Here is a 24,731-nt window from a genome sequence, read left to right as displayed (position 1 = left end):
ACCTAGAGAACTGATGGTGATAAGCCACCCAGGGACTTCAAGGGGGTGGTGCATATGGCCTGGGTGGCAGAATCCATGGGTGGTCGCCCCAGCAGGATGCTAGCTGTGGATGTCTGTGATGAGTGAGCTCAGGGACCTCGGGGGGGGGGGGGGAACCTTCATGGGGCGGAGTGGAGAGCCTTGCACCGATATTTGGGAGGCTGAGGCAAAGTCTTCATCATAATCCCTTTTTTCTGAGACACTCAGTAATAGTAGGGCAGCAGAAGGAGCTTGAGGTACCACCACCGGTCCCGGATATATGTCTGGGGATCTGGATGCTCTCAGGATTGAGGAAATGTGAGGTTCTACCATTAGTAGTAGGTGGGCATCTGGAGACCTAGAGGTTCTTGGTACTGAGCAGAGATCAGAACCAACCAATAATGAATCAGGAGTCTGATACTGCGAGGTCTCGCGGAAACCAGAAATCTTGCAGTACCAAGAGTAGTGTTGGTACTGTGTCCATGGCTTGAGGTAAAGGTAGCCAAAGGAGTGGACAGTACCATGAGTTTCGAACACTTCTGGGGGAAACCTGACAGAGGTTGAGTGGTCTTTTTCAGCATCATGGTAAAGCTCTTCTTGCCGCTGCAGTCTCCAGTCAGTACCGATGGTCTCTCGCAGCTCAGTACCTTAGAGTCTCTAAGCTTGTCAGGGCTCTCAGTACCTAAAAAACCAAAAACCTCATGGGTACCATGCTGGAGACTGATGGGATCTGGGGGACGTGATGACGTCAACTTCTTTGAGATAGATTCACTACCTGGAGAACTTGGTACCTGGTCCTTGGATGACTTATAAGAGGAATCTTGGGTCTTCGTCTTAGATGGCCTTGAGGAGTGCAGCTCAGAGATAGAAGAGGCAGACGACTTACACAGAGACCATGGTAAAAAAGGGTGCTCCTGGCCTGGGTCAGAGGATAGACACAGTGAGCTCTCCATCATAAGGAATCAAAGTTTTATCTCCCTGTTCTTTTTGACTTTAGATTTTACTGCCAGTCAGAAGTTTCATTTTTGGGAAATGAGTGATTCCCCAAGGCAATGGATGCAGCAGGTGTGTCCATCGCTTACCAGGATTGCTTCCTGCCGTGACAGGCAGTGGTCGATTCCGGGAGACCTGGGCATACCCTTGGAAAGGGAGAAAAATCACTCCCCCGGGGAGAAACTACCTAAAACATGTTTATATATATATATATATATATAATTTACTTAATTTTTAAAAATATTTTTGTAAAAAAGAAATGAATATATAACTATTACTAACTAACTACTATATACACTATCTACAGAAAAGCACAGTTGAGGTAAAAAACTCAAGCCGGACAGCTAGCTAAGGCTCCATCTCAAGCTGGGGTGGCAGAGAAGGAACTGAGGATTGTTAGCCCAGACAGTACTATATAGCAATGGCATGGAGCATAAGGCGGAGTAACACGCATGGATGGGTCGAATGGACACTGCTATGAGAACTCTCCAAAGGCACATAGGGTCAGTACTCGAAGAACTGTAAAACACTGATTCCTACAAACATTTGAGTTTATTTTTATGCGATTTTATCCAGAACTAAAAAAGGAACACCTGCCCTGGCTCCGTCCCAAAAATCAATTTACTAATTTAAATAATATATGTAAGCATTACAATATTGTACAATTCATCTTACAATGCGCATTTCTACAAATACTTGATTACAATCAAGTTGTAATTTTTTAAGGAATGAGTTATGAGGTACATGCACATCATTGCTATTTTGATGTTGAAGACTGAGTGAAATCTCAGTGTTTACATTAGTCAAAACCAAAACATTAATAAACAGTGACTCAGATTAAAGGTTAGATTTCCAAACAGTAGTAGGTGTACTGTTCCTGAAAGCTATGCCGGCAAACAAAAATTATTAATATTTGTATTACAGCTGCACCTAGAGGCTCAGAAAAGGATCGAGCTCCACTCTGGTAGGTGCTATACAAACCAATGCAAATACATTCCTTGTCTAAGACATCTCACACAATAGTGGAAGGAACAGACTAAAGGGGGGAATGAGGAAGTAAAAGACAAGTTACCTGTTGAATGAGCTAATTTAAAAGAAAAAATGGTAGTCTGCGCTTGCCATCTTCCTACACATTATCTGCACAATCAACAATTTGCACACACAATTATTCAAATTGTGTGCTCAAATACATCATTTACATCTGCAATTACCTGTTTGGGTATGTGTAAGTTTTGCAGATACGTGTTAGGTTTCAATTTTTGAAAATTTACCCTTAAAAGCTAATTTTTAAGAGAGTTAAATTTAAAACATTACTGTTTCTGAAGTAATGCAGGCACTTTTGTGGAACCATGTCTAAAACAGTAACTAGCAGTCAGCATTGGGGTCATAGTAACCAAATACTACATGTGAAAATGCACATGCCTTGATATACCAGGGAAGGAGAGGAATTATTTCAGCTCAGTGCTAATGTAGACACGAGGACAAACGGATATAAATTGTCAGTCAGGAAATTTAGGCTTGAAATTAGACGAAGGTTTCTAACCATCAGGGGAGTGCAATACTGGAACAGCCTACCGAGGGAAACAGTAGGGGCGAAGGACCTCCATGACTTTAAGATTAAGCTAGATAAGTTTATGGAGGAGATGGTATAATAGGATAACGGGCTTAGTCAATAGGTCAATTAAGTGCCAAACTGGTACTTAATTGGGTCAAATTGGGTCAATAATATGATATTCTTAACCTCTTTCAGAGGGTATGGCTGGAGAGTCTTGCCCGCATGCTCGGGGTTCAGCTGACCGCCATATTTGGGGTCGGGAAGGAATTTTCCTCCAGGGCAGATTGGCAGTGTCCCTGGAGGTTTTTCGCCTTCCTCCGAAGCATGGGGCAGGGGTCGCTTGCTAAAAGAGTGGGTAGATCGGCTAATGTGGCCTGCATCTTGCAGGAGGTCAGACTAGATGATCATAATGGTCCCTTCTGATCTTGAATTCTATGATTCTATGATTAGCCCCATCATTTCCAGCATCATAGTAGTTGGCTGCCGTACCCCTGTCTCCCACATATGAAAGACTATTTGTGCTAGATTCATAGGTTTGTTCCTGCTCCTCCATGCTACATACTAGGTCCAGTAGAGCAACAGGATTAGCAATTACCACTATGGTGTCAGGGATAAATGCAGCAATACTTTAGCTAGGGAAATTGGGAGACTGAACCTCTTTTGGAGATAACAGCAACTTCGAGGAAAGGTATTTTCTGCGGTGGAAGAAGCTTGGAATCGAACTGCAGCTGTGGCAGCCTCTTTTCTGGACCAATCAGATACATTAAAATTATGCGTGCTTTTGAGATATGTGCAAATCCTGTGAAGTCAGAGGAGCTTGGCCTATATCTATATAACCACCATTATTATTTCTATAGTGATGTTGTACTCCCCAGATGTTTGGACTTACCTTATTCTTGGTATAAACATGCGGGGCCACTTTGAGAAAGATGCGTGGCATTTCTTCCAGTGTGTCATTATCTACAACATGGAGCATACAGGTAGGGATGGTTGTGTACATCTTTGGCACTACAAGCATATCTTCTGTCACATGAAATGTTTCCCTACAGTAAAAGAGAGGTAACATCTCTTTTGAAAAATGTTTTCAATTTGAAACTGCTTTTCACCACTAAAGTGGATCCTGTAATATAATTATAATTGTGTGTGTGTGTGTGTTTGTGTACATTCCAGCTGCTCAAAATTAGAAATGCTAGATGTTGTTTAGTTTTGTCCTAACCAACACCCCACACAAAGCCATCAACAACAACAACTAGCTGCAGGCGCTGCAATCTTTAAAAATCTGAATATAAACTAATTGTATAGGGTTACAAACATTATTTGTTTAAAAAGCTTTTTAATTGCAATTTCACTTTGGGGGGGAAAATGTAAAAATAATTTAAAAGTTTCTTTAATTGTAAAAAATACAATTCAAATAGTCAGTCATAGTAGATACTTGAACTTAAGTGACTGAAAGCACTGGACCCCCAAAATGTGTGAGTAACTAATATAGACACACATGCTTACATGTGTTGTAGCTTACTTATCACAATGTGGTGCAAAATATGCTCATTATTTTATGCTTCTTATGTAATATGGATCTTGTAATATAGGTTGATTGGTGTATACTGGCTCACATGAGACCTGCACAGTTTGGAAAGAGAAGATAATCCCAAGAGAATGTAGAAAGCCCATAGTGATACCAATATGCAAACACAAAAGTGACACACACAACTGTTCAAAGTACCGAGCTGCTGTCCCACTACATGAAACTGTTAGAGAGAAACACAGATAGTTGCATTCATTGAATAGTGGAGCCTGTTTTAGGAAAGGAGCTGTTTGGTTTTAGAAAAGGAAAGGGATTACAGATGTTCATCACTAGCCAGTTGGTTGAAAAGAAGCTAGAGGGAAATGTCAAGCATGGTTAGACTTTCATCAATCTGGAGAAAGCATTTGACAAAGTACCTAGTATCTAGATGACTACTGGTGCCTCTGCTACATTCCTATGGAGTACCAGAAGCACTTGTCCAGATGGTGACAGGTCTGTATGATGGTTTGTTCTGGGGCCCACTTGCTTCTCATGAGCGCCCTGTATCAAATATGTGCATGTGCCTGCTGTTTATTCAGCTTTGTGCTGCTTGCGGTGCCTCCCACTGGCTACCACCCTCCGACTGAGTCACACACAGTTCATATGTCAACAAAACCAACCCCTTCTGAGGTACAAGTCCAACAAGGCCTATCACAGTACCCTTGGTTGGTCTCTTCCTGCAGCCCTCCCTGGGCTCTCTTAAATTGCCCTCAAGGTATGAAGCAGTACCCCAGGGCTTCCTCCCTAGAGACTCTTCGTCTATTGCCCCAGCTCTTCAGCTGAGTCACTCAGGGCTTAAGGCACTTCCTCAGTGGCAGACCCAGGACTGCCCACAACTCCAGGTCCCAACCCAGAGACCCTATAAAGTAGCAGCCACCTGTTGCTTCCCTTTAACTATTTACTCTGTTGCTGCTGCTACTGTTCCTTGGGCCACTTCCCCACCTTCACCCTCACCCTTACCCCAAGGCTGAAGTCTTTCTTGAGTTCCTGCAGCCAGCCAGGAGCATTTTTCTTACTCCCCTGGTCTCTGCCAGCAGTTGATCCTGCTCGGTGGTCCAGCAGCTCCTTTTTATATGAGCTTGCTGGACTCTGATTGGCTGCTCCCTACAACCTCTCTCGGATTGGCTGCTTCCCCGCAGTCACTCGAGGCAGCCTGGAGGACTAACCTCTATTGCTCTTTCCTGGGGTGGGATGTGGTAGGGCTGTGAGGCCTCCAGCAGGGGACCTCTGGGCCTGGTACACCTGGTCACATAGCTTCATGATAAAAAGTTAGATGCCTTTCAGTGCAACGGGGGAAGCGGGGGGGTTGAGGTGAAGGTTGGACTCCACCAGGGATCAGTGTTTATTCCATTACTATTCATAATTTTGATGGACTTTATAAGTAGGCAAATACAAATGGAAGGTGATACAAAGGTGATCTATGCAGAGGATAACTGTGCTAATGGCCAACAGGGAGGAAGATCTGGTCCAGGTGATTGATGCCTGGAACATGGAAATAACAAACTATGGCCTCAAAACGAGTAAAGAAAAAACTGAAATCATGCGAGACTTGCATGGAACCAAGACAGATGAATATCAGTATTGAGGGCCAGTACCTAAATCAGGTTTATACACTGAAAAACTGTGGGGGCTGGTTAGCAGCAAATGGAAAAATCCACAAAGAACAGCAGGCAAGGCTGCTGAGTGAGTGGAAAGTCTGGTGCAAGATAAGTGGAGTGATCTATGACAAACAGATGTCTAGACTACTTCAGGGACAATTGTACAAAACCACGATAAGACCACTCTTCTGTATGGATCAGAGACACTGGCAACCAAAGAGAAGCACTTGAGAAGACTTGACACCATTGAAATGAAATGTCTTAGGGCAGTGAAGAGGTGGCATTACTGGACCAAACGCAGAATGTCATCAGATGTGAGACCAAGGTCTGCGATATCAGACAGAAAATGCAAGAGAGGAGGCTGAGATGAGATGATATGGGCATGTGTAACAGAGGTGCAGAGTCAAGAGCTAAGTCAGTATCCTATCATTCAAATCCCCACCAATATAGGTTAATTGGGACCTAATTACAGGATCAATTAACAAGTGGAGCTATAGCTGAGGGGTTAATTAGAGGAGGATGTAACCCCAAACAGCTGGGAGAAGATAAATTGAGAGGAAGGAAGCCCTGGATGGGGGAGCTAAGACCCTGAAGAAAGGCAGAGCTGGCTGCTGCTAGTACTGCTCCCTTCCCCAAAAGCAAGTCGGGGAGCTGGCTGGGAGTTGTAAAATGTAAATAACATTAGTGGTGGTGGCCTGCTGGACTAGCTGGTGGTGAAGGAGATCTGGAGTGGGTAGGGTCTGTACTTAAGGTAAGAAAAGACTTAGGGGACCACCCTGTGACAGCATGTATGAAGGATGGAGGAAGAGAATCCTGTTAGGGAGGCATCTGTCACTAAAGTTTGCGTGCAAAGATAAAAAACAGCCAAAAAATGGTGGACTGACTGTGTATGGGAGGACAGAGCGGATATGGAGTGAGCATTGCCCAGCTAGCAGAGAAAAGGGGAAGACAAAGATGATGTAACATTGATCTCTTTTTTGTAGTTTCTAATTCTAGACAAAGTTTAAAAGGTTGTTTTTAAAACCCAATGTCATAGTTGATTAATTTTTACTCTCTATTGTTTGTACTTTCACAGAAGTTTTAAAATAGCGTTACTTCTACTATCAAAATAGTCATTTTATATAAAAAAATCTGAATTCATTTAATTAATGTGGCCAAAATTTAAATAACTGATTAGTGATTTTGGATACCCAACTTTTGACACCTTGAAAGGTGTGGTTTTCCCAAAATCGCTGAGCACTTGCCATCTGAAAATTAGGCCCCTTTATGGTGCCTCAAGTTGGACATCCAAAAACTGAGATATCCGAGTCAGCATATTTTTACTTGTAATTCAAAACCAGTTAAATGAATTGTTTTCAAACTTTCACAGACATTCTCCATTGCCTTCAGACTAACTTTGGCAATTTCATGCCCATCCAATTTTCCAAAACAGAGTTTTGGGTGAGGTAAAATAGGGCTTTATATTGAAAGCTGGCTGCAACTTTGAATGTGTAGAGGCTACTGCTTCTCCATAATAAATTATTTCCACATAAGAATATTTGAAACTCACCTAAAAACCACAAACCAAAAATTTGGTGGCTGATCAAAATACGTTACAGCATAATCAGCAAAAGTTGTTTTAGCCCATTCATCCTCATAGCAGGGGTATTTTTTGATAGACTTACAGTTGCTTTTAAACATTTCTCTGAAAAACAAAAAACAAAAATAAAAGAGATGAATACTTAAACTTAATAAGGAGAAGACCTAGATCTTGACTTCAACTTCTACATGTAAGGAAGAACACCAGGGTATATGTGACCCATTGGTACAGTGTGTGTTATACGTCCTTCCCTACTGGCTGGTCCATATGAAACGATGACAACCTACTACTGCTAACAGTTAATGATGATATTCCTTTACCTCAAGCAGGGGCGGCTCTAGAAATTACACCGCCCCAAGCAGGGCGGCGCGCTCACCGCCCTTCCCTGGTCCCATGGCCGGGGCAGAAGCGTCTGCGGCGGGTGCGCAGGTTCGCGGCTCCGGTGGAGCATCCGCAGGCATGCCTGCGGAAGCTCCGTCCGAGCCGTGGGACCAGCGCACCCGCCGCAGTCATGCCTGTGGCAGGTCCGCTCGTCCCGGGGCTCCGGTGGACCTCCCGCAGGCATGACTGCAGAAGGTCCGCCGGAGCCAAATGCCGCCCTGCCGGCAAAATGCCGCCCCACGCGCCTGCTTGGCGCGCTGGGTCTGGATCTGGCCCTGACCTCAAGTGATAAAGCCCTGTGCTATGAAGCTAGAAGTCCTGGGTTCAGTCTCTCCTAATGACCAATAGGGGATGGTTGTCACATCTGTGTTCATATTGTGATTCTGGCATATCTCCTGAGTGGCATCAAGCCAAAGACCAATTGCACGTAGCAACCCAACATTTCATTGCTTTTACAAAACTTCTTTACAATTTCTAATCATCCAGTGTAGTTTCCTTTCCCTCCCATCATGCTGCCATCTTGTAGTTTTTCTTCTGAGGCCCCATTTGAAGATTAAAAGCTTTATTTTACCTTTAAAACACTTCTTTGAACAAGAAGCACTTTAAAGCAAACCCAAAGATCCTACATTTCAAATGTGTCTTTGAAAATCTCAAATGCTTTGTATGTTTAAACAACATTTTCAAAATTTCAAAACAAGTCATGCTTTCATCACATTTATTCTGATAAAACATTGGCTGTATGGTTATACAAAGAATTCCATGGAACAGGCTGCAATTCAAAAAATTCATTTATTACATAATACCTCAGTAGAGTTACACCACACTGTTCAATATTTGAGTCAATCAAAGTCCACAGTTTTTGCAGGATTTCTTTGACATTAGCATTCTCCTTAGTGCCTGAAAATAACAAAATGTGTTAGAAAAAAAATCACAAAATATCTAACTTTTTCATTGTTCTTTTTAAAAAAATGAAAAAAATTATTGGGGCAAATCAGTCATGTTCTGAACCAAGTTATGTTCTAATTTTAAATTTTACAGAATTCTTGCACTTCTGGAAACTAATTTCTCCTTTAAGGCAGTATCATCTCCTGTATCATCAGCATTCTCCTTGTCACATGCTGATCAGCCCTCCTGCTATAGTGAAGAATGATGTGATCAGTCCCTTTTACTGAAGTATACACAGGGCCGGCTCCAGGCACCAGCTTACCAAGCAGGTGCTTGGGGCGACAACTCCGGAGCGGGGCAGCACTTTAAGGTATTGAGCGGCAATTCGGCGGAGGGTCCCTCACTCCTGCTCGGAGCGAAGGACCTCACGCTGAATTGCCGCAGATCGCAATCGCGGCTTTTTTTGGGGGGGGGGGGCTGCTTGGGGCGGCAAAACCCCTGGAGCTGGCCCTGAGTATACATCCCAATATATAATGACACATGAAGAGAAGGGAGTACCGCACAAGTGGAGATCAGGGTGGATATAGTCCACTCCCAATAATAGATGAGGAGGTGTCAATTCCAGGAGAGGCAAAGCTGCTTTTGTAATGAGCTGGCTGGCTCATTACAAAAGCAGCTTTGCCTCTCCTGGAATTGACACCTCCTCAACTATTATTGGGAGTGGACTATATCCACCCTGATCGAATTGGCCCTGTCAACACTGGTTCTCCACTTGTGAGGTACTCCCTTCTCTTCATGTGTCATTATATAATGCCTGCACCTGTAACTTTCACTCCATGCATCTGAAGAAGTGAGTTTTTTTACCCACGAAAGCTTATGCCCAAATAAATTTGTTAGTCTTTAAAGTGCCATCGGACTCCTTGTTGTTTTTGTGGATACAGATTAACACAGCAACCCCCTGATACTTGACAGTGGAGAGGAGTAACAACTGAGAAAGAAGAGCTAGAGACAAACAAAAGAAAAGAGTTAGGAAAAACCCACTTGGCAACTGACGCATGGAAAGCTAAATCTCCAGAAGAACAGAATGATGAATATAGACTGAAGCATTGTTAATTTATATGATGCTTGCCAAAAATAAATAAGGTAAGCACTAAATTATTTGGGGCAAAGAGCCTAAATAAGACAAGACTAGGGATAATAGTTCAGGAGTGGGAGAGTGTTGGGATTATGGATGAGAAGAAGAATGTATGAGGGATTGCTTGAAGAAGTGGATTTTAAAGGAGAGATCTGAAGGAGAGAGAGGGTGCCTGGCCAAAGACAAGACTGCACAATGCATGGAGAGAAAAAGCTTCCATAAGGGTGGCACTGGCAATCATTCAAACGGAAGAATCAACCTGAAAGGGATGGTGTATTACTGAAGGAGGTGGTACCCAGGAAGCATGTCTCTCTCACAGGGCGGTTTTCTGTGCCAAGGCACTCACGAGCTGTCAGAAAATTGTAATCATATGACAACTGTTGTCTTGGCACCCTGTGCGCCCTTTTTCCTGCACTGGCTGAAAAGATCACCATGGTTCTTTAGTCCGATGAAGTGTATAGATAGGAGAACAGATAGAATGTGATGGCACAAAGCCCTCTCTGAAATAACCCAATACCATACAAAAACTTCTTATGCAAATAGGCCACTACAGGAAAGGAAATGCCAGACGCATCTGAAAGTTCAGTGCTCACCTGCTTCAGAAGAAAGTTAGGACTTGACTGAATCATCAACTATATAATATTTGCAAGAAAAAATTGCACTGTGTCCTGTGAGACTTGCACAGTTTTATTTAATTTGCAGGACTGTTTCATATGAAATACATATTGGAACAATATTCATGGTATATGCCTCTATCATATGAAATATATTAGGAAAAGATTAAGAAGATTCAATACAACTAAAGCATTAAATATATTTTTGTACACGCTCTTGGGCTTTTGCCCTTTTGAAAACTAATCTCTGTACCTCTATTTCCTCATTTGTAAAATGGGGTTAATAACAACTACCTTCCTTACAGGGTTATTGTGAGGGTAACTCATTAACATCAGATGTAGATATGCACATTTATTTATCATCATCATCGTTAGGATTTGAAAGATCCATTACGCTGATACATTCTTGGACTTTCTGCTGACCTTCCCTGCTAAGTCTCTGATGTAGATCTATCTGTGATTAAGCAGTTTTTAGGGTATGAATGATGAAATACCTTGTTTTGTCATACACTTATTTGTAATTTTTATCATCATCAATTTTTATATTATAGTTGCGTACATATTTCTCAGTGATGTACAATGATTTTCTCAAGGGCTCTCTCCCCACCTCCCAATCTGCTCATATTATTCTTATCAAAGTCTCTTTCCCAGCCAGAATAAAATGCATGAAATATTTTGCCAGTGACATTTTGATTAGCTACTGACCTAAACTCAGACTGTTAATCTTCTTCACTATCTACATTTTAAAAAAAACACACAAAACAAAATGTGGATATACAATATGTAATTGGCAAACCTAAAAAGAGAACTCTTCATACTTTCTTAATCTCTTTATGATTCACCCATGCCAGCTGTTCATACATATTCTCTTGAAAATGCTACTGTATGTTTGATCACAAGTGGGCATCAAAATATTCAAATATTTTTAGTAAAACATACATAAGCCTTTATGTCAGAATGACAATAAACTGTAAACTATGTTGAGCTCTTGTTTTATTGTAGAGATCTGTGGGAATACTTCTCAGAAATGCATTAAAGGAATAGTACTTTTAAGTGAACAGTTTCATTTAGTGGCTTAATATAATTTTATTCTGAGGAAACTGATTTTATATATTATATATAACTAAATTATATTCCACTTTCCACAAACTAAACCCATCACAATATTTTGAACCAACCAAAACTACGTTTACACAGGCTCTTATCCGAAGCCCACTGAAATCAATGGCAGTCTTTCCATTGACTTAATGAGCTTTAAGTCAGGTCCATGGTGAATTTCTAGCATCACTGATGTGACTAAGGGTATGTCTACACTGCAGTCAGTGGTGTAGCTACAGCTCAGGTAGGCACACCTGCACTAGATATAATCTAGCTAAAGCAGCAGTGAAGATGTAGCAGCCTGGATCCTGACATGGGTTAGCAATGCAAGCATGTACCAGAGTTCTGGGCAGACTTGTATAGTCTATGCTGTGGGCCGTGCCACTGCATCTTTGTTGCTATTTTTAGCTGCTCTAGCTAGATTAAAGGTAGTTCAGCTATGCTTACATGAGCTACCACTGCATTTCCAATTGCAGTGTAGACATATCCTGAGTGTCACACCGGGCTCTGTGTCAAGCAGTATGTTCAACTTAATCAGCTATATTCATTTCATCTATAATATTTCATTGCACTCCTAGTAAAAAATGTTATCAAATTTTCAGATAACTAGTAAGAGGGTAGCACAGATAAAATAATATGGTGAAACACTAAACACTTAAAATAAGATTTAAAAGGCCTACCTGGTTTTCTGCCATTTATCAATTGCCTAACATAGGTCCCTCTCCAATTGCTTTGCAGCTTAAGCACTGCAGCTTCTTCTTCAGAAGTTGGAGTTCTGTTCTGCCAAGCAACAGGAATATTGAGCTCTGAAAGAAAAAGAACAATGAACAGTACTATAAACAGGGTGTGACGTGAAGGCTACAAGCACTACAACTGCTTGACTGAGAGTTAAACAACTATGTGAGCTATATTCCAGAAATGCCTTGATTTGCTCATAAAGCTTCCGTGTATGCTATCCCATCATCCTGTTATAATTTTTACTATATAAGAACCAATGTAAGTTAAAGCACTGTTATCAAGATATACCACATGGGGACATATATTTATTGTGTAATGTTGTCATGCAACTACTATGCTAATATCATGGGTCAAACTTGTCCAGCTCACAGTAATTTGGTACGCTGGTATTTCTCCTTAGTGGGAGTCATCTTGTGTCACAGAATTTAATTTAAGTCTCTTGTTCTAGCTGGAAAATAACCTACAAAATATTAGCCAAATAGAAACTGATGGAGTGATGTCAGATTTCACAGACACCCTGGAACAAGAGGCAAAATTGTTTACCTCCATAATAACAAAAAGCATTTCCCCACAAAGAATTATGTTATTGATCTGAGTCTTGCGTTTCACTCTCATATTTGGGAAGCCAGACACACTTGCCTGCATATCAGGTAAAATCTCAGGCATAACTGGAGAGAATGAAAAAGTCCCCTGCCAAATACCATTTGGCTTAGGGAACAATGCCCTGTGTTTAGAGTCAGGAGACCATGGGTTCTGGTCTCCCCTCTTTTACTGAATACTGTTAATATATCACAGCCCTTATTACTGCCCAAGGTTTCATATACCTACTCCAGGAAGCAGACCACTCTAACAAATAAAGTACAAGGCCACTTCAGACAGGTCTCTAAATGACAGAAACTTGTCTTAGCCACTCAGGTACGCTGCCTTTCAAAATGAATATGCGCCTCTCTATCCTGTCTGCAACTACTACGTTAGCCCCTAGACCACAATCACCTCACACAGTCAACGGATGAATCCTGATACTGCTGTGAAATGTTGGGTCTCATAAATAGTTGTGTAACCCACAGGCAAACTACTGTGTTGTTCCTGCTGCCCCCGCCAGCGGCTCATCAAAAGAGAGGATAACAGTATACTTCTACTACTGGCAGGTTTTGTTATCTCAAGATCTGTGCAACAGATCTAAAAGTCCTGGCTCAAACCCTGCTTACCATCCAAATGGGGGGCAGGTGGAAGAGTATATGATTAAGTAATTAAAGACTATATCATAATTCACATGCAAAAGAGGACAGAGTTAAGGTTGCAAAGATTATATTTTTTCTGGTTTATAAAGTTTGAATATTTGACTTTGCAATCTTCCTTTTATATATAATTTTTGGCAGGCTGAGCTGGCAGGTTGTAGGAGGAGCAGGAACATGGTCTCTATCCCTGAATCTGTAGCAATTTTACAGGCTACTGCCAATAAACCTAAATTTTATTGCTACACCATCTAAGCTGTTCCTCTTCTTCTCTTTGTTGTTCTATCATTTTCAACTCAATACCCTCCCCTTTACTGTACCCATTTGGTACCATGGGCAGAGGAGCCTGAACAGTAGCATTGGGACAGCAGAGGTAACACAGCCAGTCAATGCCACTGAATTGAGTGTAAGGCCTCAGTTAACTCACTCAATAAATCTATAGTGTCTCCTCTTAAATTAGTATGAGTAGCCTGAAGTAACTGTAATTATGGAAATGATTTTATATTGCAAAACACTGTGTCTAGAATTAAATTGGAACGTTGTGTTAATGCTGATTATCTTATTTGTACTTTTGTTAATGCTAGCTGTCCCTTTAAGAACAGGACAAGGTTCTTGATTATACAGTGGGTTTGCAGGAGAGCGATGTGTGGGTAGTTTTTGCCTGTGTGTTGAGAATATGGAAGTCTCTGCCTGTGTAAGCTCTAAAAACGTTAGAACTTTATTTAACAAACTTATCTTTCAAGTAAGAAGGCCGCATTCTAAATGGTGTAACGGAGTAGGGAGCTGAATGCTTTAGGTCACTGCTAATTGGCTACAAAGCCTTTCACCTGCAGATAACCAGTTTGAAGCCAGCCATCTTCAACAGGAATTAAAAGTTGTTCCCATCTAAAGGATGCTTGTGGCTTCTATATGAGAACAGTTTGATGGGTCTTAGTTCCAGCTCACATGTCACAAACTCACTCTTACGCTAAAGACTTGTCTTACACGATGGGCAATGGAAGGAGTGTGATTTTTAATGTGCACTAATGTGTTCTTTATTAATTGTACGTGTAGACCCTGCTGGTGTACTTTAATGTGATGCTGTTTGAAACTTTCAAGCATGCTAGGGAACCTTTGGTCCTTTTAAAAGAAAGGTTTTGATATTTTATTCAAGATGACTTTTTGTTTCAGAATTTCCTTTAATTTTATTTTAGAAACTTCAAACTATGTATTTTGTTTAGCCCAAAATGATTTTCATATTTATTTTTTGGAATTGCCAGTGAACCAAAACCCCATCATTTGCCCAGCTCAGTCTAGGAAGTGGATAAGATTATTGTATCTCATGTCTTGACTTCTAGACGAGGAAATATCTAAAGAGGTTTTCTACATAATTGTACACACAAAATTCTATACAGATTCTAGCCAGAGCATAGTGAACTTTGACTTTGAACCAACAAGATTTTGCCTACAAGAAAGAAATTTATGTTTTGGGTTGTACCTAAAAGATTCTCAAGAGTTTTTCAGTTTATCACTATTTCTGGCTTAATATGTGACCATATACATATAAACTATATGCATAAAAGTCACACCAAAAAGTTACTTAGGTTGCAAAGTAAACCACTTGAAAGTTAGGAAATGCCAGAATTACAGTAACCTATGCAAACCTTATTTTACCCGCTTCGTGCATCCCGCCTGCAGACTGAGTGAAATATGGGGTTCTGAGGGTTTCTATGATGGCAAATATTAGGCAATCTAAATATAGGGTATGTGACCAGCTCCCCCTGAATAGAAATGGACAGACAAATCTGGATAAAATGATTAATAATATCAGCACAGTACCTGAAGATACATTGTCTTCCATGGAAGCATCGTTGGCTTTCAAATCCAAAGTGAAGGATCTAAAAGCGAATTCAAAATTGGAAGGAACCTTATTACCTAACACTTGTTGGATCAAATGCCTAAAAGCATTATTGAAAACCTAAAATGAAAAAAAAAGAGGAAAAAAATCAGACAACCATTAATTTTGTCAAGAAAGCTGATTTATATATTTCTTTGATCATTAATATTCTGTACAGAATATTCCACAAATATTTGTTTGTTTGTTTTTTCCATTTCAAAACTTATGCCTTTGAGCTCCCATTTTGCACAAATACATATGACAAACACTTCTCTCTAGAGACCTAGATAGTTTCAGGAGCAAGAAATGGGAAAATACTCTTTCATCTTACTCTGTAGTACCATATTCATTTTAAATGTAAAACATCTGCCTATGAGATGACTAACATATTTCTTCCTATAGGACTTGGATTCTTTATCATAAAATGGCACAAGGGTTATTAAAACGTTTGGCAACCTGTTTATATCAGAGATGAACCTGAACTGAAACACTGATTCTGACTTCCTCCCCTAAACATTGGAGAAGTTTGAATCTGGCACCAATTTCACATGCAACTACTGTGAATTGGACTGGCTTCTTTCTGTTTTGTATCAGTGATTGTAAAAAACTGAATACCTACTTCTAATGAGCAATCTAACTGATTAAATATGCATCATCATTTCTATCAGCTGTTCTGTACCTGGATACAAGTCACACATGCTGAAATCAATGTACAAAGTGTTGTGTTGAATAAAAAATAAATCAGGATAGAGTTACTCTAGTACTGTAAACATTTCAGGGAAAATATTTGTTAGGCTGGGTGGCTAAATACCAATTATAGTCAACAGTAATACTGCTGATTTCGGTTGTAATCACTTTGTTATCTCTGTGGCTGCTATTACATTAGGACACTCTATGTTAAAAGCATGATTATTTAATGTTTTGAAGAAAGACCTAGCATAATTAACTACATGCATACAACATTTAAGGGACAGTATAAATAATAAAAAACAGGGAAATGTTGTGACTATGAAAAGAATCTGACTATTGTCTTCAATAACAAAAAGCCAAGTCAATTTTTTCCTGAGACATCAATCTTAGACACAGTAGGGAATTATTCTGTGTACTGCTTTCTGAACTTCGGTTAGTCTCTTTGCTTTCATTTCCTGAATTAGATCTCGAAAAGCTGATGAATTTTGATGTTTGAAACATGCAGTGCCAAACTGCCAAAACAGTGTCTCTGATTTTAGCATGTACAGTTCTGCATATATTATCATTTGGATATATAAAGGAAAGGCAATTTCTATTTGTATTTGTAAACTCTATCATTTGCACATGCAAGTTATAATGGATTTCAAACCATGTGTGCAAAATCAGAGGCAGAGTTGGAGACCCCTTTGAAAATTTGGCTAATAATAATATTAATAATAATAGCAGCTTATTCGAAGAAGAGAATGAATGTTCACATACACACTCTTTTATATTGTGAACTCTTTTAGAAAAAGCAGATTATTAGAACTGTTACCTTGAAGTGTTCTCTAGCTATTCCTGTACCATGGAGGCTGTGAGGGAAGTGAGTTAGTTCCAGCTCCTTCAGGGCCTTGGAAAGTTCAGGCTCACTGCTGAAATTATTAATCACATTTCCAATAGCTTTCAGGATAACTGTAGCCTGTTCTATAAACCGGTAGCTCTCCTGAGGAGAGAGAACATTCTAGCTTGTGGAAGGAAAATGCTCTCAGTTTATCAGATAATGAAGAATATAAAAATATTATGCATTAATTATTCTTCTTTTGTACCAAGCACTGTAAAATGTTCAGTCAAAATTAAGATGCATATTTATATTGTAGTAAGAATAAGTGAAGGCTTCTCCTAGCTAAAATATACATTGTGACATAATATTGGTTAATCCCATCCATATATTCTTAGAAGAGTATTTGTATTTGGTTGAACACCATGCCAAAGTGAATGCTGCACATAGCAGTGTTAACCTTCACCTGAATTTCTATGTGAGACTGTAGAGTCTCAGCTGGGAGTGGCACTCTAGAGACTAGCTGCTCCTCTTGCAAAAATCTGTGGAAAGATGACCACAGGAAGCAACTGCAGAGGCAGTTTTACATTGTTTTTATGGCAAAGGAAGTTCCACCCACAGATTCTCCCTTTTGTAAAGAGAAGGGAGACAAGCTGAAAATGTTTTTCTTTTTTTCTTAACATATAAAGTTCTCAGGTTTAGTCTACCTTCCTAAATATCCATCCTAGCTTACATAAGCTACTTTAATATCCTGTTATTATGCAGAGGTGCAAATGGCTGCAAAATTTCCCCTTTTAAAAAATTTGTTGCACAACTCTGCTTGAGAATCTACACTTTCATTTAAAAAAACCCCAAAGTCTCTGGCCCAATCATTTGTAAAGGAAACCTTGAAAACATGGACTGAGTTTAACTAATAAAGAGACACCTGTCTGGATCTACAGACAACCTAACCAACAGCTCTGAGAAAGCATTAACTGCTCCCCCAGGGCCTCTGATCACAGCTATCACAAAGCCCTTTGAATCAATAGTTCATTTTAAGAACAAAAGCTATCCTGGGGCCTACTGGTCATTTTGCAACCATATGGGGGGGGAAATGTATTCATCTGACGACAGTTTGCATCACTAAGTAGGCATTTTTTAACCTATCTTAATAATCTTTACACGCATTTTATGACTATCAGAGCTGCACACTGCAAAAGAGAAGACAATACACTACCTCCAATTTAAATATTTCCACTACATTCTTTAATATCCAATTATATATTGGCACATGAATGAATTTTCAGCTATTTTATGTGAAACACAACATCATTCAATGCCTGCTTATACGTTTACATCACATAGCTATAATAATGCCCATCTTCATATGTGTCTCTCTCCCTCACATTTCCAATATCTCAGAACTGTTTCCCTTGCTTCCATATATATTTGGAATTTACATTACATTATTCAGTAAAATCTACTATAAATAGAGATGCAACATTATTTACATTAAGATTTAAATTTCTTTTTGTGATAATACTTTTGCACAACTCACAGAATTTTCTTGCATATCCTCCAAACTCAAAATTCAAGAGAAAAATTAGATCAATCTGCAGTAAACAGTGGTCAATGACATGCAATAATATTGCATGCGTTGTTATGGTAACATGTACCTTGTCAAGATTTGGCATAACAGTATCCTCTTCACCAAACACACATGGCACCATGCTACACAGATGGATATGGTGCCCTATGGGGGAACTTGCAGTGAAGATTAACACACGTCGCCTACATAAAAAATAAAATATAACAAAAAAGAAAAGCACTCTCTTTTAGAACAGTGGTTCTTCAACCTTTTCATTCAGTGGACAAATTTCACAACAGTGAAATTCTTTCCTGGCCCACCTCTCCTTTTAACCCTCAATTGCTAATTGCTTGGTTCTCAAATAAGTACACCTCTACCTCGATATAATGCTGTCCTTGGGAGCCAAAAAATCTTACCGCATTATAGGTGAAACCGTGTTATATTGAACTTGCTTTGATCCACCGGAGTGTGCAGCCCCGCCCCCCCGGGGCACTGCTTTACCACGTTATATCCAAATTCATGTTACATCAGTTGGCGTTGTTCAAGGTAGTGGTGTAACTGAGCAGAGCATGAGGAAAGGCTCCTCAAACTACTGGTGAGGTTATAATTACAGGATGTAATTTGAGAAGCCACTGTTTTAGATTCATTTTCTGCTTTAGTTTGATTACATGTAGTTTTTATAACACAGAATAACATATTGCTGTAGTATTTCATAAGGATAGAGTAAACTCTTTGGGTTGGGGACCATGACTTCTTTTGGGTTTGTATGGTGTTTTCCGGACACTGATTGAAACAAATAATAAATAATGATAAGAAGAATTTTAAAGCAAAGACCACAGCTGGCTACATTTAAGTTTATAAATATGATCAGGAAAATCCACAGTAAGAGTCAAATGTCTTAGTTATTCGTTACCTTAATCAAAATTACTATAAAGGACATAGGCAAGAATAAGAAAATGTAAATATAAAACCAGATTAGAATAAAACCACTTTTATGCAATAATTCTGGGCCCAATCCATTCAAGAGTAGCCTCATCAGCTGGTGATTAACAGAAGTTCAGTGTGCCCTCTTGGGAACTACAGCTAATTCCAGTTTTGAAAGGAAGAAGAATTCTTTCTTGTATTCACACAAGACAGGATCAGGCACTCAGCACCATATTCTTCCTTTCTCTTGTGAACGGTGGTATGAGAACTTCTTTGGTTAATAGCAACAAGAATAAGGGAAGAGCCACATGGTCCAAAGATTTTAAAATTTGCTTTTTTTTAATTGCAACTGGTTAGGGAGGAAGACTACACCACTTCCTGGCACGTGGACAGTGGGAGGAAAGCTTCCACTTGGATTCCCACGTAATTTTTCTTTTTGAATGAAATGGAAACTGCTCCACAGGGTGAGTCCTAAGCCCACTTCTACTCCCATGCTTGAGACTGACCTGTTGTAAATTCTACACAATTAATTATTCCTTGCGGCATGATTGCAAATTGTGGAGGATGGGGAATCAGAGATGTAGTGGCATGGGTGGGGAGCTAATCTGTAATAGATTCCTGCTTCTTGGGTAGCTCTGAAACTTGCAGTTGCAGAAATATAAAGATTTGTTCTTTGATTGTTTTACTGCCATTTGTCACAAATGAAATCCATTTTAATATTTTAAATCAGTTTGGAGAAAAAAGGGAGCACTGTTCAACTTGGTTGACTTAATACCAGATATATAACAAGTCTTTGCGTTTACGTTTCTGATGCTTTGAAATCTTCTTTGATTTCCATTTATAATTTGTTGGCATGGACATACAGGACATGACAGATATATACTGTTCTGTTCAAGTTTTATGGGTACTTTTTGTAATATTGTAAGTTTTTGATATAGTTATATATCAAAAACTTACAATATTATATATATATAATATATATATATAATATAATATATATATATATATATATATAATATTGTAAGTTTTTGATATATAACTATATCAAAAACTTACAATATATATATATATGTCTTCTTTTAAATAAAATCTACACAAGAAAAAAGAAGCTAAAAGTTCACAGCAGCAGTCCTTCTTTGTTCATTTTCATATAAACTTTTTTAAACTAAATTGGCAAGTTTTTATTGTTTGAGAACCAAAAGCTTTGAATTATCCAGCAATTCAGTCCTTGTGGCAATACATCATGTATTGTTTCTTTCATTTCAAACATGTTAAGAGACTAGCAGATATCTAAGGATGAAGGGGGTGGTATGGGGTTGTCTTTTCTTTATTTTTACAGCCAAGGAACTGCTTTAAACCAGATATCTAGGGCTATATGCCAAGATAAATGATCCCACAAAGCATCAATGTCATGGTTTCCTAATCATTTTAAATTGGAATTGTTTGGGAACTTATGTCCTTTCATGTTTCATAAATTCCATTTCAAGAAGAGTTACAATACTGGCTACAGTATCATACTTCAGTAAAAGTTTTAATTAAAATGAGTGTTGGAGACAGCTGCTAATACCTCAGCCAAATTTCTGAAGCCTTCTATTTAGAAACAACATGCCTCCACAGAATGTATTTCAGTTGTTCTTTTCTAGAAAAACTAGTGGGACTACTCATATGAATAACTGCTCAGCAAACAGAGAGTAAGGGATTCACAGAGTGACACACAATTTTAAAAACTTTAGTAATGATTCTTAAATCCAAATAAACATTGCAATCTTACCAAAACTTGGAAAAATCCTATAAATTTTAATGCAAACTTAACATTCAAATATTTGCAAATAATTAATAATTCCAGATTCAGTTATGTAAATTCTATCCTTAAGGCAACAGCAGGTCTTTAAGTGCTAGAGTACACACCCTGGGGGAAGGCTTAGCATAGCAGCTTTGGTTGCATACGTATGTATCTTTAACACAAGTTGCCCAGTAGCCACACTTTTCCAAGAGAAACTTTCAACCGTAAGCATGCCCTGTGGTATACCAGAACCTTCTTTTTGTGTCGCTGTAAGAAAAACAATTAGAAAAATAAAGTTAGCAGAGCAACTGATAAAATTTTATCATGAAGCAGAATTCAGGATCACATTTTGGTTATCAAAGCCCATAAAAAAATAAAGGGACTATTTGTAAGTTGATATATGCCAGTGGTGCCTCCACCAGTAAGTGCCCTAGTCAGCCACAGAAGTTGCCTACCCTTAATGGTAGCTCTGGGAGAAATACAGCCATTTTCAAGATAACTGGGTTCAAAAAAGAACTAAAGTTCTTGGAGGACAGGTCCATCAGTGGCTATTAGCCAGGACGGGCAGGGATGCAAAACCATGTTCTGAAGTGTCCCTACCCTCTATTTGCCAGAAGCTGGGAATGGGTGACATAGGATGGATCACTTAATGATTACCTGCTCTGTTCATTCCCTCAGAGGCACCTGGCATTGGCCACTGTCAGAAGACAGGATACTGGACTAGATGGACCATTGGTCTGACCCAGTATGGCCGTTCTTATGTTCTTAACCAGTGTACAAAGATAGCACAGAACAGGGGTTATGTATACACTCTACTCTGAGGGCCTTATTCAGAAGAGATATAAATTAGATCCCTTTGCACTCACTTTGGGTACATTTATACTAAGAGTGTAAATTCCTGCTCAAGGAGCTACATGTGTGCTAACTCTGAGTCAGAATGCTAAAAACAGATTGTAGCCACAGTGTCGTGAGCAGGAGCAGGTTCTAGCTTCCCCAGGTATGTACCTAGCATCTCAAATGGGCTCATACTTGGGGTAGCTAGCCCCTCCTGTCACCGTTGCTATACATTATTTTTAGTGACCTAGCTTGCTCAGAGTTAGAGCAGGTTCATCTCCTTGAGCTGGAATTTACACCACCAGCTCAAAGTGTAGACATAACCTTAGACTCCCACAGAACTACTTGGACCTGCTTTACCCTGTGTAAGAGGGTTTAACACATAGGTGTAATTACACCTTATTTTGGCTCTTTGGCATGTAACTTACATGCACTCAAGCTATGTCTAGACTAAGGTTTATAGGCCTATTTAACTCAAGTTGACTGCCAATTAACAACTAAATTCTTTAAAAATATTAATCTAGATCAGAAGTTGGCAACCTCTGGCACGCGGCTCACCAGGGTAAACACCCTGGCGGCCTGGACCAGTTTGTTTATCTGCCGTGTCGTCAGGTTCGGCCAATCGCAGCTCCCACTGGCTGCGGTTCACCGTCCCAGGCCAATGGGGGCGGCGGGAAGCGCCGCGGGATGTGTTGGCGGCGACTTCCCACCGCCCCCATTGGCCTGGGATGGTGAACTGCGGACAGTGGGAGCCGCGATCGGCTGAACCTGCCGACGTGGCAGATAAACAAACTGGTCCAGGCCGCCAGGGTGCTTACCCTGGTGAGCCACGTGCCAGAGGTTGCTGACCCCTGATCTAGATATTTCACAGACATTTGTGATTTATCCTAGGCAGAGCCCTAGGGTATCAAGATGAGTCTGCTGTAAACAGATTCAAAAGTGTCCAAACAGGGATTTGCATCAATTTTAGTTAAATCAGTGCAATTATTGCATGTAGACCAGCCCAAAGATAAAACAGTTTGCAAGAAGAGAAAGCCAGGCAGAAATGACACAGGAAATGAAAGGAAATCCATACTAGAAAGATATGGACAAAAAGGGAAAAGCAAATGATTAAACATCATAAACAACTCCTTAAGAGGCATTGTTCATAAAAAGGATGTGAAAAAAGTGTTTTCAATGAGTGTGCAGCAATACAAAAGCACCACTGTGGCACAGCCAAGTGTTTTGCCAGATCATTTCCTGGAGTCAACTTGCTCTGTTTAAAGCCTGCCAAATTACCGCACAGGTGAACACATCTTGCTAAGCAGATCTGTTGTGACTCATAATTCATCACGATACTATGGACATAGCATGTGTCAATATTGCAGGAGAGAGAACTCTAAAATATCCAAAGGGAATATTGCAGTTCTCACTAAATCACCTAGGCACTGAGTGTCACCTACTCCATACAAGACCAAAAAAAGAAAAAGCATGTTTCAAAAGAAGACAGTTAAGATAAAAGAGTCTTTAGCAGTTGAGACCAATCAATATTAACACACTTCTTTCTTTGTATTGATCTTACCTCCAGAATCTCCCCAGCGTACTAATGCAGAAAAACTAACCAGGATTTCAATAGGCTTCAAACTGTCCACAAATAAATAATAGAAGACTCGATCATCTGTAAACTGCAGGTGGAAAAGGGCATTCATGTTTAAATTTCTGTTGAATTAATCTTTTACAATTTTTATTTAAAGTTCAAACTTTGTTACTCAATGTACATATGTAAAACAAGCAGTTAATTGTTACCAGTGCTTCTGACAGAGCTTCAAGTTTCATTTGCCTATTAATATTAATCTTTCATTCCACAGATTAGAGAAAAAATAGTTTAATAGAAAATGTACCTACATCTTATGCACATCTTCCTTGTGTACCACCAATTTAATTAAACCCTGCTTATCTATTAGTATTTAATAAGGGACCAAAAGTTATAATAAGGGACCAACTTAGTTATCTTTTAAAATATCATTACAATATGAAGCATCCTGGATATTGTTCTACAATTTGCCAACTCTAATGAATTCCAACAAACTTGTAAGATATACAGTATTATGAATATTCTTGATTTGTAGCTTGTAGCATACAATTTATTCTGCATTATGATTTCTACTTTGCAAAAATCATAAAATATTGCAGCACTTTATTTACAACTTTAATGCATAAACATCAGAAACAGTAATGTGTACTGCACCATTCCTATAAAATACTCCAATTTAAACTTCATTTCATTGTCTCTTTTATTTTTCTTAAATTGGAGTGTTTCTCACAGCTATATCTGCAAATATTAGCAATTTGATACTGAGATATTAGCAATATTGGCATGTCTTCAGATCAAGGCTAGATGCACTTCAGGAAGATATGTTTTATGCCAAACACAAGGTATTGGGGTCAATACAGGGACAACTGGGTGAAATTTAATGGCCTATGATATATAGGACATCAGACTAGATGATGTAATGGTCCCTTCTGACCTTAACAATCTATAAATCTATGAAATTACAGTACAAAAGTGTTATCCCATATGGTTGATATTTAATTTGCCAGATGGCATGAATATTTGATTTACCTGTGTCTAATAAAATATTATAGTACCAGAGTAAAGTGTTCTAAAGAATATACTTTGCCATCCTAGCACACAGCTAGGATTGTGTTGACTACATTTTAGAAAATAGAGCATGTTTTCAGTTGCATGAAGTTGCATATCCAAAGCAGATCATAGGTCAGGAAAACTGACCTATGATCTGGTTACACTTTATAACAGTGAGTCTAGTGACACTGAAGATATGCTGCAGTTATGGACTATAACCCATA

The 24,731-nt window shown here is 39.4% G+C and overlaps 1 protein-coding gene across 3 annotated transcripts in view; it reads right to left on the bottom strand.

The window, feature by feature from the left end:
* Positions 1–24,731, bottom strand: part of ADGB (androglobin) — a 215,269-nt gene that overhangs the window by 62,663 nt on the left and 127,875 nt on the right. For all 3 annotated transcript variants that reach the window (XM_045012031.1, XM_045012029.1, XM_045012032.1), the window contains 9 exons: positions 23,446–23,548; positions 21,176–21,317; positions 18,432–18,546; positions 16,774–16,941; positions 15,212–15,350; positions 12,101–12,226; positions 8,492–8,585; positions 7,278–7,412; positions 3,456–3,609 (listed from right to left, as the gene is read on the bottom strand). In XM_045012031.1, coding sequence (XP_044867966.1) covers positions 3,456–3,609; positions 7,278–7,412; positions 8,492–8,585; positions 12,101–12,226; positions 15,212–15,350; positions 16,774–16,941; positions 18,432–18,546; positions 21,176–21,317; positions 23,446–23,548 — 1,176 coding nt within the window. The remainder of the gene's footprint in view (positions 1–3,455; positions 3,610–7,277; positions 7,413–8,491; positions 8,586–12,100; positions 12,227–15,211; positions 15,351–16,773; positions 16,942–18,431; positions 18,547–21,175; positions 21,318–23,445; positions 23,549–24,731) is intronic.

The sequence above is a fragment of the Mauremys mutica genome, chromosome 3, assembly GCF_020497125.1.
Source record: "Mauremys mutica isolate MM-2020 ecotype Southern chromosome 3, ASM2049712v1, whole genome shotgun sequence".
Classification (NCBI taxonomy): domain Eukaryota; kingdom Metazoa; phylum Chordata; order Testudines; family Geoemydidae; genus Mauremys; species Mauremys mutica.
The sequence above is the reverse complement of the archived record's forward strand: the minus strand, read 5'-3'. Positions and strand labels throughout refer to the sequence as shown.